General features: G+C 43.3%; 1 protein-coding gene across 3 annotated transcripts in view; it reads right to left on the bottom strand.

The window, feature by feature from the left end:
• Positions 1-13,125, bottom strand: part of ITGA6 (integrin subunit alpha 6) — a 47,409-nt gene extending 34,284 nt beyond the window's left edge. For 2 of the 3 annotated variants that reach the window (XM_037397081.1, XM_037397080.1), the window contains exon 1: positions 11,171-11,403. In XM_037397081.1, the coding sequence (XP_037252978.1) occupies positions 11,171-11,331 (161 nt within the window). In that variant the 5' untranslated portion in view covers positions 11,332-11,403. Of the gene's footprint in view, positions 1-11,170; positions 11,404-13,107 lie in introns of those variants that run through there. The other variant, XM_037397082.1, reaches the window with a different exon arrangement.
• Positions 13,126-15,378: the final 2,253 nt, after the last annotated feature.

Genomic DNA, 15,378 nt, shown 5'->3' with positions numbered 1-15,378 from the left:
GCTGTGCCCTCACAGCTGCCAACACAAGCCCATGGCACCACAGAGACACAGCCTGCAGGAACAAGCTAAAGAACTCCACACGTGTAGGAAAGGCACGTAGCTTCCTGAAACGTAATCCCTAATAAACGTTTCCGAGAATGAGTACACAAATAGCCAGCAAACACACACTTCAACAGTCGACCAAGTCATTTGCATGCTAAAGCACTGTTCAAATTATTCTTTCAGTCTTAAAGCCATCACAGCCCTGGGTTAAATGCCTATAACAGGATCCACAGTTTGAGTAAGGCTTTTCTTCAAGCCATGAACTTAATGACAAAGGCAGATGTGTCACTGGGTACATGTACTGACACACAGTCCCACCGCTGCTTCAAATTAACTGAAAACACAGGCATTCAAACCACTTGGGAGAACATCACTCCGATAAGGTACTGTCTTAGGAGAATCAAGTCATACAAATGCCCATGCAATTGGGACACTTATGGAGTCTTTTTACATTCCATGAAGACATCAAAATAGTGATCAAATACATGAACAGAAATATATCATATATTCACAAGAAACTTTTCCACATTTGTGGAAGAAGTAGCAATTATATTTTACCATGAGCAGGAATGTACAAACTGAGAATTTCAACCAGCCTGCAAAACCTAAGAACAAGATTCTTCTGTTTGCAAAATAGCTTGAATTTGAGACTATGCCAAAAACCCCACTGCATTCTCTTCCACTATATACCACTCCCCCTCCACATGCACACATGCTTAATTTTTACATGCCTCCCCTCACACGTACTTTTTTTTTTTTTTTCCATTTTTCACCACTGCCTACATTCTCACTTGAGCAGAAACTGGAATTAATTGTTTTCAAGTAATTTTAACACCCTGTGTTCCTGTAGGCTGAGAGTTGTGCCAACGGTATTGCAGCTATTACTAGGACTGCATCTGATCTGAAAACAACAAAAGTATTCTTCCACTATAGGCAGGAACATAGCTTGGCTAGGAAGAGGGAAGAAACCTACTTCTTCAGCAATATTCTGGGGCCATACCACATAATTATCAAACATTCCTCTAGCAGAAAAATAAGTTGAATAGATGAAAAGTTTACAGGGGCTTGCATAATTATGCCGTATTTGTAAGTAGCAGCTACAGGAGTTGGCTATATAAGAAAAAATACCAAATTTATTTCAGCATATTTGGCCAAGAAAATACTGTGGGTTTCACTTAAGGTTTTTTTCACACTAAACAAACATAGATAATTAGACATGAGCTGTGATCTCTTTTCACACACTCCGCTAGACATTGCTAAGGTCTAAGACCCAGCAGGTTTAACCACTGTGCAGCTTCAGTAGCACCAATGACAAAGTGCAAGGGTAAGCAATCTTTGTAACTCTCTTGTAAGAGTGACGTGAAAAGAGCTATGAGAAAAGAGGACACAGAAAATTCAGCTACCCACAATGATAATGTGCCTGCTGCTATCAGCAACAGCTGGCTGCCACTTCTGAGCACTTCCAGGATAAACATGAATTTCCCTCAGACCTTTGACCCAGGCATGTGCTGCTGAGCAAACAACCTCAGGCATTACAGGGGTGAGTTGTTCCCAGCATATATGCAATCCTGTTTTGCTTTGTTTTTTAAAGATATATTTAATAGACCTGCTTTTGAGGACAGTAACAATGCCCACTGAAAACTGCAGATGCTAAGCACATTTAGCTCCATTTGGAAAACTGTCATCTTCACTAAATAGGAAACGACACTCAAGTCTCTGTAAGAAAGTCTGTTGTTCTGTGAACACTATCAACAGACAACAACAATGCTGATCATTCGTATTTGCTAATCCTTATTTCTTAAAAGATCTCCAAAGTCCTTGAAAGTAGAAAACAAATGCGAAGAATACAGTGGTAAAGTAACCTAGAAGCAACCTAGCTGCCAGTGAAATCCAGTGCAGGATCTGTACGTGTTACCCTGGAGGGCCTCCAGTACACTTTTATGCTGTAGACAGCATCTGGACAGGGAGCATCCCACGAACGCCTCTTGCTTTTATTCTTGATACTGCAGAACTTCTCCCTTCCAAACACAGCCAAAACACCTTCCCGCACATTAGTACAACTGCTTAAAGGAAATCAGTATTAGGAAATTACATATTTTTGGATACAAGGATGTAAGAGGAAATGAGAAAAACAGCCAATGCTCCAACAGGAGCCAAAAACAGTCAGTCCATACTAGCAAATACTCCAAAAATCACAATGCAAGAACGAGTACTTTTTGCTGCCGTTTTCATACAAAAGTCTAATCTCAGGTACTTCACGGCAGAACACATTTGGCCCGCTCTTTAAACTAAACCAACAAAACTGCAATTCTCTTTTCCAAAGCAACAGTTGTGGAATTCTCAAAATAGTCTTAGAAAATGCGATATTCGCGATACCTTAAAAGCAAAGGAAGTGCATTTTCCCAAGAATAAAATATATCTTATGCTAAGATTGCAAAATGAGCTTTATTAACCTATGGTTTGGTTCATTTACTTTTAATACACCAAATAATTCCCTTAAAAATGGAAGTGAGACTTTTTTTCCACATTCACATAGCTTTTCTAGGCTATATTCTTCTGCTATTACTTTCAAAGCAGCAACTTGCTTACATATATCACAATCAACAATATCCAATGCTAATAAATGAATTATTCAATTTTCCAGACCATCCTGTATAGTTCTCTCTTCAAATATTCTTATGCCTCTTATTGTACCTACCCTTGTTAAATACCACTGAGGTGTTAATTTTCCAGCTCAAGTTTCACAGTACAGACCACCATCTGCTCATTCAATAATATGGATTTTTGCGTACTTGTTTTTAAATAGCCATTTGCCCAACACCCTACCTCATTCTTGACCTTTCTGCAGAGTGTGTCCCCAAAACATGCCATTTTTACAGTTTGGCTAGAATGATTCATCCAGCCCCAGGCTACTTCTGAAACACTGAACAACAGCTGATTTTGAACAGCAGTTCTTCTGAAAATGGATGAGGTCTCTCCTATGAAAACTTACCAGATTGCATTCCTTACAAAACTGAGTTACTCTGGCACACGGAAAAGGTTTTGAGTAGTTTTAGCAGAGGAGAAAAGAATGGCCCCTGCCCATGCCCTGCCAGGCAACCCAATTGTGGAGAACCCAGACAGCAACAAATTAGATCAGTAAACCATTCCTCTCTGCTTGTTATCCTTTTAGACAAAAACATTGAGACATGAAGCCAACCTACCTGTCCTGCCTCTGCTTACGTTTTTCGTTGTTATTTACAAATTAACATTAGCAGCATTAGCAACATATACTACACAGAAAACTGCATTTATCTTAGCAAGCATCGTAATAGTGGTTTTGTGCTTCATTTCTATTTTACCATTAAGTAAATAAGATAATTTGGATGAAAGAGCATACACAACTGCAGAATATTTATTAAAGGGCAGTCAATATAAAGAGACTTCTCAGAAACTTAAAAAAACAAAATGTTTAATTAAACAGAAACACTTAATTTGACAGTCACACCACAAAGATTTACATTTCTCTTGCACAGTTACAGATCAGATCCATCAAATAGTCCCGATGCAGACTGATGGGGTTAGCCAGTATTTCTGAAGAAGATAAAACACACACCACTATTTCCTGCCAGAGTACAAGCCACTTTTCTACTAGATTGTAACAAAACAAGGGATTAATTCTGACTCTGCACAGGTGAATGGTATTTTCAACAGCGGACAGTGCAGTACCTGAAGCTCCACACCTGGATGAAGATGTATCCATACCTGATGGTAGCATTGCCTTACAGTTTATTCTTTAAGTATATGCCAGCTTAAAGAGTCTTATTCACCATCAAAGTAGCCACGCACAAGAGTGAAACTCATACAGAAATTGTAGCATATCTTCCCTTAATAATTCCAATGCAGCTGTGCCTCTGTGCCCAATACTACAGGCACGTATCTCTCTGCACACACCTGTCTGAAAGCTCTTCACTGCTCTCAAGACCTCAGAAAATTTGGAAAACAAAAACAGAAACCGAAGGAAAACTATGTCCTCAATAAAAACGCTAAATTTTAAGATTCTAACTCATAAATAATGTTAACGATACAGTGGTCCCTTTAGTGTCCCTGTTGCAGAAGGACTGCTAGCACATCTGTTCAAAATCCTGCTGCTTTGGAAGAGAGCAGCACACAGAAAGCAGGCCTTATGTGGTGTATGAGATACTTGAACGGTTCACTCGACACCTCTGCACCTTGATCAATATTCAGTCTCACTCACTTTCTACCCTTCTGTAGCTGATGGGGTCACATTTTAAGTCTAAAGAGCACTATAAATTTTCTTGTGCCAGTCAGTCCATAGTATCAGGACAGCAATGAGCTTCACACAGCTGTCTGCCAGCTGAAGCTTTCGGGATGCCAGCGACAGAGAGCCTCGATTCTTCGCTCAGCTTCAGCCCACACTGCTGAGAACCAGGGCAGAGCACACACACAGCAGACTCACCCCACTCAGCACCCCACCCCTCACTGCACGAAGGGAACTGCAGAAAACGCTTCTCCAGCTCCCTCCCACCTCAGGTTTTCGATGGCAAGTGTTTATGCTCTTCAAACACATTTTAGCCCATCCAACTTTGAACTACAGTTCTCAAATCCAACTACAGGTCAGACTAAGAGGGTGTAAGATGACTTCTACTTCCTCAATATTTAGAGCAAACACTGACTACAAGTCCTTTTCACAATGGAACACCTCGCAGTTTCATTGAAGGCTTTATGTCAGACATATACACGGACATGTCCACTTTGCCCATCTGCGTGTGTCTGCATCAGCTTAGTTCAAAAAGCAAGAGAATAGGTGCTGGTCTTTCCAGCTGTGAGCCCTCCACCCAACACTTTTCTGCCCAGCCTTCAGGCGTCATTAAGCAGAGTTGTCAGGACCCACAGCCCGTGCTGAAGAACGCAACTTGTAAGAAGAATGCTCTTCCTTTGTCCTTAACTCATACTTTATGTAGTTCACTAGTTTTCATTCACTTCAGTAATGAGAAAAAAGCCTTTCTCCTCCTTCCTGAGATCAAGGTCCGTCCTTGCCTGCATTGTGTTATTTTGTTCCAGTTACACTGTTTTAACCTTGCTAGTTTTAGAGAATGCAAGATTAAGTTTTTGAACTATTTCCAAGATGTGTCTAATACTTTGAGCTCACTGGGCTTGCATATGCTGTGTTCATCAGGGTTGATTTACACCCTAATATTTAAGAACTACCTGGTATAAATTCCATCCTTTTACAGGGATGAGTACAACAGACTTGGACTAGATGAATTCAAAGCAATTTTGGTTAATTGAGCCATCACTTATACTTTAATGTTCTTGGAATGGCTTGGTAGGTCCATGTTTTACACAGAGTAGCGGCTTACAGAATACCCTTCTCTTTCCAAATGCACAGCCTGAAGAGAGAAGAATTTATGCCTCCATGAATTTCCATTCATATCTATTGAGACATTTAAAAATAAGAAAGCATAAGCCAAAATGCTTCTCAACTTGTCATCACCTCTACCCTGGAAATGTAAATGCAAAGACATGGTACCTCTTACATTAGAAACTGATTTAGCGATGAGACTCGGCATAGGTAAAAACAAAAAGCTATGAAACCAAGGAGCTGTATCAAGTACAAGCATCTTCCAGTAAAAGCATAACAATTTTATGAGCTGTAATTGAAGCTGATAGCCTAGGCTGCTTCTCAAAGCTGGAGTCTGCACATAAGGCCATTTATCATCACTGCTGACAAAAGACATATGCTACACTCCTTACTCATCGAAAGCTCCCACTAGCATAGCAATTACTTTTCTTATGCTGGTGTTATTAACAAAATTAACACATCTACCACAGCATGATTTAAGATTCTTATGAACTTACAGGTGACCATAGAAAAAAAGTTATCTGAAAAGCATAAGACCTCTTGGAAAACAAGTTTCTCAAGAGGATGGAGGACTGGGACAAGAGGTTTGCGACTTACTGTGTGGGAAGGATAGCTTTACACTATGAACATCTGTCACACCAGTTGATGCTACAGTGAAGCTGAACCTGTGAACCCACACAGCCAACAGCACTGTACTGTAGCATATCTTTCCTGCCTTTTTACAGCCACCTGCACTAAACTGTCCTAGCAGATGCATGTTTTTGCTGTACAACCTGTGACTTCACTAGTGCTTTGCAGGGTGTGCTCTTTTTCTACACTGATGGAAGTGGTTACACTAGTGCAACTTCCTAGTCCATATCTGAGCTGATGATGAGCTCCATTTCATCCTTCTTGCCTTAGCAGAGTTCTGCAGGATGAAGCGCACAATTCTTTCCTGTTCCTTTGAGGAAAACAAAAAAAAAACCCCAAAACCATCCAAAGATAAAGATGTTGACTTTTTCCACCTGCAAGAATGGGAGTCAGTGACAATTAGGTGAGAGAGTTTCCAATCTTTTGTATACCTGACCTGTAAACCTGTCAGCTGTGTCTCTGCCGCAGATAACCCACAGCACAACTCAGACTTAGCATTGGGAAAAAGCTTGCCTTCTGCAGTTTGACTCCACCTATAGCAATTCCATAATCTTCCCTCTCATGCAACGTGAATTTATCTTCTCACTTCTTTCACCCATAGTATTAGTATGATGGATCTACTTTTCAAAAATCTTAAACTACTCCTCCCTCCTCATTCCCAACTTCATTTGATCCTGACCTTTGCCACAGGACATCTATCTTGAACATAGACAAACTCCTCTACTATCACAAACTGAGAAAGCAATCAAGCATGCTAAGCAGGTTATCCAAGAATAGCTTGCATAAACAAAAACAGGCACTCAAGGGGCGGGGGGGTGGAAAGCTAAGTGCAATGAGACGGTAAGGACAGTCTTAAAAAAAAAAGAAAAGTAATAATAAATCCTTAGTTAGTGCTTTTGTCAATTAGACAAAAAGACCAGCATTATTATTAAATCCCGAAGATGTACATATGCACTTTATTCATTCAGTCTACCTGAACCTTGAATTACACTACACCACCCCTGCAAGCAGAAATTGTCATTTTCCACTGCAGACCAGCATAATCCAGCTCTTTTGTTGCTGGAGCAGTGTCTAAGAGCACAAGCCCTCAGTCGACACAGAAATACTGGCTAAATGCCACTGAGGATGCACTGCAGCAGCCCAGCAATGTCAGCAGACGAGCAATGTCAGCAGCCTGGCTGACCTAAGGCAACTCTGTGGCATATTGATACAACAGCTCACAGCAGAGATATGCAGTATCAGCAAAACCTGTCACAACTAAAAATTTCAGTAGATACTGCAATTTTTAGGACTTTACTGCTGCTAATGGTCAGCACAGTCCTGACGTAAAGCGCCCATCCACAGCTTTCAACCACACAGCTTTTCAGCTGATGAGAAGACCTTGAATGTTGATTACTACACTCTCATTCTTTTTTGCCTGAAATAGTAACAAGATGCCTATGTGAATTCAGCCCCATACTTCTGCTGAAAATAATATCAGAATTACTTGCAAGTAAAGTTATACACAAAGTCAGATATTCTTGGGGTTTGTGTTCTAATTCAAGGTATTTGCTTAAATCATTGTGAATTACAAGCAAAAAGGACTGGAATGGACCTGCCGGACAACTTACATGGAGTATGTACACATATGTATCAGTTTTATATATATATTCTATATATATAAAATTACGCATATGTACAGTACTCACTATAGTGAGTAGCTAGTAATATTTATTATCATATTTATCATACCTAGTAGTTTTTATATATATATACACACATACACATAGTGTGCAAGTGTAGTCCCCATTTACAGATGCTAGATATGCTTGCATCCTCCATCATAGGATTACTTACACTTTAACCACACTCCTATAGCCGTGCTGTCCCTGAGTCTTGGGCCCCTCCAAGTTACAAACCTTCTTCCAGTCTGCAGACAAAACACACTGCTGTTGTGCCACCATTTCGTTGCAGAACTAGAAATCCGTTATTTTCATCATATTGACAGAATAAAAACAGAACAATCTTACAGAGTAACAAGCCCAGCTCTCTTAGAGCTCCGTTAGCCTCTTCTGCTACCTGATTCACTGTGCTTGACAATAAATCAGAACCGTACACAGAAATCCAGGCAGGCTGCCCTAGTACCTCCAAAGTTAATGCTCCCTCAATGCACATAAAGATTGCATTTGGCTTCTTTCACACCTGCATGCCATTAGCAGTCCACTTTCAGTCTCTGTGAATTAATAAAGGTTTTTTCTTCTCTCCAACTGACAAACATTCCAACTTTTCTCACCTGAAGACATTCACAAAGAAAAATGAAATCCTGCTACTAGTCCACAGTACCACTTACAATTGAAGTTAAAGCAGCTGAACAGTCATCTACCCATACTATTGGGAATTAAGTAATTTCCTCATTAGCAAACATGGCATTAGTAGCTAACACTAACAAATGAAAAGACTGCCATTCAAAGCCAACATGCAATCTACAGTATCCTGTGACTAAGAAAAAAGGTGATCAAAAGCAAATACCATGTTTAACCAAAGGCTTCAGCTGTACCTTTATTTGTCACACTTCCTAGACATTCTCCACCTCTGTCTTTAACACTGAATCATCCAGTGTGAGGAAGGGGGAACCATTTCACTTAAGAACCACTTAAGTGAGGCAAGAGAAAAATTACACATCATTTATTTTGTTTTACCAAGTCTTGCTCCAAGCCACAGACTAAAAGAACCCTTGAATAGAATTTGCATATTTTGCTTTCCCTCTTTTGCTTCTTTTTCCAAGGATTGACTGATCTTGCATGTCTGTTACAATCCACTTCTAATTTTGTAAAATTAGAGAGGTGAGGGAATGCTCAGGTTGGCAGGGTTTTTTTTGAATGGGGGGTCCCTGCCAGATGAGAGGTGTGCTCGGGTTGGCAGGGTTTTTTTGAATGGGGGGGGCCCTGCCAGATGAGAACCCAAGTGTCACTTTTAATTAAGTTTCAATTATGAAATCGGGTTTGTGTATTTTTGGCAACTACTTAACAGTGTTCACACTCAAACTGTAACTGAGCTTTGAAGCTGGTATCCATTTGAGAAGAGGGAGTAAATTAAATACTTTATCTGACTAAGATAGCTGCACATAAAACAACTTTTGCGGTAGAGGTATGACACAGACAAAAACGCAGTGGGGAATGCAGAGGTATTGCACCCCTGAAAACAAACTACTAAAATTCCTGCTGTTACAGATAACGGGCAGCATACAGGCATTAGACATACTCATTTCTCAGGAGACCACAGTACAACATCCATTCCCACAACTTTTCACCTTCACCAAGTATCTGCACAGCAGACACCATTTTTTCCACCTATAAAGAGTCAAGCTATTCAGAAACTGCTTCTGTGGAACAGATTACACAAATCATTCAGTATTAGTTCAATGTTGTTCATCTAATAGACACATGCAGCCTAGCATGAGAGGCTTCACTTCAAGTTTCCCCACCCCAACTCCCATCTGTTTCATGGGACAGAACTTAGAGCAAGCTGAACCCATTTCCATCCCTATGAAAGATAGTTAACAGTTCAACGCGTTTCATGTCTCATTCTCTTATAGCCACACATTCCTCTCAGACGGAAAAATTATGCTCAAAGCGACTACAACATGCTTGCGTGATGTAAAAGGTTTTTCATTCCATGAGTACTACCCAGGGCAGCACTCAAATTCTTTATGCTAAAACTCACGAATAGAGTTTAAAATGGCGAAGACATCTCGTACTCAGAAACGTATACATCACCATAAAATGCAGTCTGGTTTGGCCTCTGTTAGAGATACTTGCTGCTCATGAAAGCCTGGATTCAGAAAGCCATGTCAAGGCAGATAGCATCTGGCTCTGCTCTGTCCCCAGATTTGGATAGCCTGAGGAAGCACTTACTATACATACAATACAGAACTTTCATGCTAATAATCTCTGAAGCATTTCAGCCCAAAATTGCAGACCGGCTTGAATACTGTGACCGCTCTTGTGTTTCTACTGATTTCCCAGTAACTGGCTTTCTGTCTCTGCATATTCTGCCACACTCACCCAACCAGTGACAATACAACGGGAAGCTAACCAGCTTCAGGGGATGCTGTCTTAGCAAACTAAAACAAGACCGATGCAAGAGTAATCCTGTCAAGAATTAAGATAAAGAACTCCGAAAAGGAGCTCACAGGTTTGTATTTTGTTCTGCGGGATACCATGGGTCGTTTTGTCTACTCGATGGCAGGCGGAATGTGTGCATTTATGATTTATGCTCTTTACATGGTGCAGCTTCTATGAAATCACACAAAACGCAAGCGTGGGCAAAATGGGCCCACGGGACTTGTAAGTTTGCCAGCTAACTTTCTGAAGGATAACATTTCTTTCCAGCCTCCTTCTCCCATTAACTCTGGACGGATTATGGGCCTATCTTCCCTTGAATTAAAGCTGTTTGGGGAAGGAACGTTTATTTAATAGCAATACCTTACGTAAAACAGGCTCCATCTAGCACTGCTGGACAGGGTGGGGCGAAGCACGGCTCAGACACGGTCGCGAAGAGGCAAGGATCCTGACAGGAGCCCTGCTTTGCTTCCCAAGGGACGTTCCCAGCGTTCACCTACCTACACGCCACCAACATCGACTTGTTTTTCCCGATTTCCTCGCACCACCTCCCTCCCGCGCTGCCGGGCAGGTTCCGCCTCGAGCAGCGCAGCCCCGCGTTACCCGGGGCGGGGGGGCACGGGGAGAGCAACCCCCAGAGCCCGGGCACGCACCGGGGCTGCCCTGGGGCACCGGCGGAGCCCCCCCGCGCCCCCGGGGCACGGGCGCGGCGGCCGAGGCGGGAGGGTGCCCCACCGCGGCTGTCGCTCGCTGCCCCCCGCAGGCCACCGAGCAGGGCGCGGCAGCACCCCGCTCCCCCGCACGTCCTGCGGGCGGCCTGCGGCTCCGCAGCACCCCGCGGGCCGCGGCAGGTGCCGCCCCGTCCCTCCGAGGGCCCCCCGACCCCTCCCCGCGGGGCGGCTCGCCGCCCGGCCCCGCTCCCCGCCGCCAGGTGCGGGCCGGCGGCCCCAGCCCGCGTCCCGCGGCGGCGGAAGGGAGGAGAGTCCCCGCGGGCGGCTCGGGACGGCGCCAGGCGGGGCGCGGGAGCACTTACAGCCGTTTCTCCTGCGGCTGCAGCTGCCGGTGCATGGCCAGGGAGAAGCCGAAGAGGCTGCCCGCCTCCCCGCTCCAGCTGATCACGTTGTCCGTGTCCAGGTTGAAGGCGCCGGCCAGCCCGGGCAGGAGGGGCAGGTAGAGGAGCAGCGCGGCCGCCATCTGCTCTCGCCGGCCACGGGAACCCGCCGCCGCTCCCCGCGCTGAGGGCGCCCGTTGTGCCGCGCCGGCCCCGCGCGCCGTGACGGAGCCCGCCCCGCCCCGCCCTCCGCGGGCTGCCCGGCCCCCGAGCGGCGGCGCCCCCCCGAGGAGCCCCGGCGCCCACGCCGCGGGGGCGGCACAAAATGCCCCCGGGGCGCGGCCCCCTGTCCCCCGGGAAGGGCCGCCGAGGGCCCGCGGGGGAAAGCCCGCCTCGCGTGGCTTCGCGCTGCCCTCAGGCAAGGCCGGTAGGCGCAGCCGTGCGGGGGCGGGCCGCGGCCGCAGGTGAGGGCCGGGTCCAGCCCGCGGCACCGGGAGCGGGGGCACGGCCAGAGGAGCGGTGGGCACAGGGCAGAGGTGCTTCGCGTACGCGTTCCCAAACACCGCATCCAGGAGAAAAAGGAAAAAAAGTGCGTGCGTGTCTCTGTTTTGCAGAGTCTTCAGACAGCACACAAGGACGGAGGCTCTGGTCTACATAAGTCTTCTCCAGCGCCTCCCTCCAGCATCTCCTGTCTCTGGACAGATCGGAGAATTTCTTACCCCTACCTTTTAATTGTTTGGAAACAATGTGTGGGTTTGGATCCCAGATCATTTTATCTCACGCATCCACCCGTAACTCCAAAAGAGTATTTGCAAGCATGCCTTTACACACACCATCCACCCCAGAGAGAGGTTTTGCTGTCTGTAACAGGGTCTTGGTTTAGTGCTCTGGTTTAGGGAAGCAGATGCGAGGTTTTTAAAACCACGTGAATGCCAAGTAGCATGGCGAGACTCTGTTCTTTCCTACCAATACCCAGGATATGAAGAGAGAAGCTTTGCTTCTCACACAGATTCCAGAGTAAGTGAGAAAAGAGCAATCCAGACAGCACTCAAATATGTTGATACTCGAAATAACTGCTGCTGGAACAATACTCTGCTCCCATGGAGTTAATCCAGGCTACTTTCTCCAGAGTAATTACTCTAGGATAGCTCCGTGTATAGACAAGTCTTTGGCTCAAGTCCAAAACACCCTTGATCAAAAGCAAGGGGAAAATGCACCAGAAACGTGCATCTAATGTGGAAACAAAACATTTTGTTAAATTAAACTCCCAGATATTTATTGCTAAGAGTCCTTTCCCTGCTTGCTCTTCATGCCCAACTCGTTCAAAGTCTTAATCCAGTGTTCAATCATTTCACAGTCACTGCCACAGCAGAAAACTGTACTGGCATAAACAGTTTCACTAAAGGACCCATAAGAGGGAGCAGTCCCAGACTAATTACAAGTAGGCTTACTACAATCCACATTTCACAGTAATTAGTAAAGATTTGAAAACAAGTCTTTTAAAACAGCTTCGAGGTCTGTACCAAACTCTTAGCAGTTTGCCCTTCAGGACCATTTAAATTTGCATGCTTATAATACTCCCATAATAACTATAGTTACTTTTTAAGTCATGCTTGTACTCAACAACTTGTGTAAGGAGTCACAGAAATACTTTCATCCAGAGCCATCAGAATGATACTGGTGCATTAGGTTCATGTGATTTCTCCCTCCCTCCAGCCAGCACTGCCTGGGCATGCTGTACCTGTTTGTTGTTATCCACAGAGGCTGCTGAAGGGAGAGTTTTCTCATCTCCAGATGCAGTAACAAGCATTCCAAGACATAGTTGTATTAAAACCTGTCTCAAGTGACCACAGCAGGAACAACAAAAATAGACAGTATACAGGGTGGAGCAGAACTGCACACAAACAGCTTAGAGTTACCTTGGATGGTCTCTCATCATTTTGTACTATTTTCATTTGGTCTGGATGAGGAGAGAAAAAAAAAAAAAAAAAAGGTTTTTTTTTTAAAAAAAGTCAGTTTCCTTCCTTTGCTCTTCCTCCAAAACAAACACACTGTGGGTTATCTATAACTAACACATACTTCAGGAATTCCTCTTTTGTACCATTCCCTGTATAAAAAGGGACCAAGATTAGGTACGATGACCAATTAAGCGTGAGCACTCTGCTATGCATAATAACGAGGCTATTCCAAGAAAGGCAATGGCCAGATGAAAGCTGTCTCTCTCTGCTATTGCAGAGTTTCAAGCTGTATGCTTATTAAAGGTGGGTTGATACTCAGCCAAAGGGCTACAACGTGTTTGCCTCCTGTGTCTACATACTGAGCAAGCCTTACTACTGCCAGCAGTACTTTCCTCCTCCATACAACCATATAGTTAATTACACGGGGGGGGGGGGGGGGCGCGGGGGGCAGGAATTTCTCGAGAACAGAAAACGTGGGATGGAAAAGCTAGAGCTTGGCAAGACATTTTAGGCTTTCTTTAGAAGGAAGGCAAGGCACAATGCTTTACATTTCTGAACTTTTATCATTTATATGAACAAAACATACTACGCAAAGAAATAACATGCAACCTGTGGATACTCAGCTGTGCAGCTTTAATGCAGCACATCAAATGGTCCTGAAAAGTTGGAAGTATGTAAACCTCCTTCCCATTTCATTTAAAAAAAAAAAGGCTTGATTTTATATTTGATGTAATTCCAGATTGAAAAAATTATACAGGCCAAAAAGGTTTGGTTCACTGTGCAAATTCTAAAACTACAGAGCTCTTTCAGTTCAGAAACATAAGCTCGTTCTAAGTGTCAGTAGCCTGGATCAACCTTCTGGATGGTTTCTCCTAAACACAATACACATACCATTTTTAGAACTGCATGTCCTCCAAATTATTTACATTTATAGAACGGATGCATTTCAACAGCTACAATAAACAGTTGAATTTTTACACAGCCAGGCTATCAGACTATTTTTGCAGTATATCCTCTATGGCCGTTCTTATATCCTCTTATCTCTTTCTAGGGCTAGCAAACAGCAGCACAGGAGATAAAGGTGCTTACAGTGGTGAGGGAGACAAACTGGTCAACACCATGTAAGCAAAATGTTTTCCTCCAAACAGTCTAGAAGCCAGAGCATTAAAATAGTTTTATTTACGTGCTTGGTATTTTGAATTATACAGAACTGACACTTATTTATATATTTTTATATATGTATTTATATAATTTATAACTGAATGAAGAATGCCTCAATCTCTCATGCTCTCTAGTATCTTTTCAGAAAGATTTCCAAGATGTAGCTTTTTTAGTTGATACTACATTTAAATCAGATTAACTACGGTTGCAGATTAAGATGTTGGTATGTTCTTGTAACTTTCTCATTCTGCCATTCTTTACTGGCTTGCCAAATAAAAATATTCTACCTCTGTAGACAAATTGTTTGGAATTTGACATGATACTCCATAAAGACAGGTTTAAAGTCTTTAAGTCTGAGTTTTTAACATTTAGTGTCATGGCTTTAACTTCATTTTTCTATACAATATACAAAGTAATAGAATTTTATTACAAAGCAATATACAAATAAAAACATGAGCTGAAAAAATGTTTCAGTCCAGACTCAGACTTTTCCATGAACACTGCAACCACTGTTATATAGCAGTTCTTTAGGTCTTTTACATTGGGAGAATATTTTTCCACCCAAGTTGTTGGGTACATTCCTTAAGTAGTTTCAGAATGACCAGGCTGAACTGTTTGGAGAGTAAACATCTTTGTAAACATACTTGGAGGCACTTTATGAGCGTAGCTAGGGAGAGATCAGACAAATGCTGGTGACAAATGGGAACCAAACACCCATAGTTTGGACTGCTGTGGAAAAAATTAAGGGCGTTCCTTCAAAATTACTGATAACTAAGACCTAAAACTGCAGTAATTTTGAATGTATGCCTGTATCTGATACACTAGTTGCATACACCACTATGTAAGGTTCCCCCGAGTAAGGGCAGCCTAAGCTTAAAACATCATTATAACACATCATAGGCCCCTTTGCAGCGCCGTTTTATAGCTCTCAGCCAGACATATATGTCCCCAAATCTCTTACATCACCACAGGTGAAATCTGTAGCACTGACTGTTTCCTAGATTTATCTATACTATGCATGCCTCTTGATCTACAACGTGTCTTGCATGTGAAACTTTGCTTGTCCTGTAC

Source organism: Falco rusticolus, chromosome 8 (genome assembly GCF_015220075.1).
Source record: "Falco rusticolus isolate bFalRus1 chromosome 8, bFalRus1.pri, whole genome shotgun sequence".
NCBI classification, from domain to species: Eukaryota; Metazoa; Chordata; class Aves; order Falconiformes; family Falconidae; genus Falco; species Falco rusticolus.
Note: the sequence above shows the minus strand (reverse complement) of the source record. Positions and strands in the feature narration are given on the sequence as shown.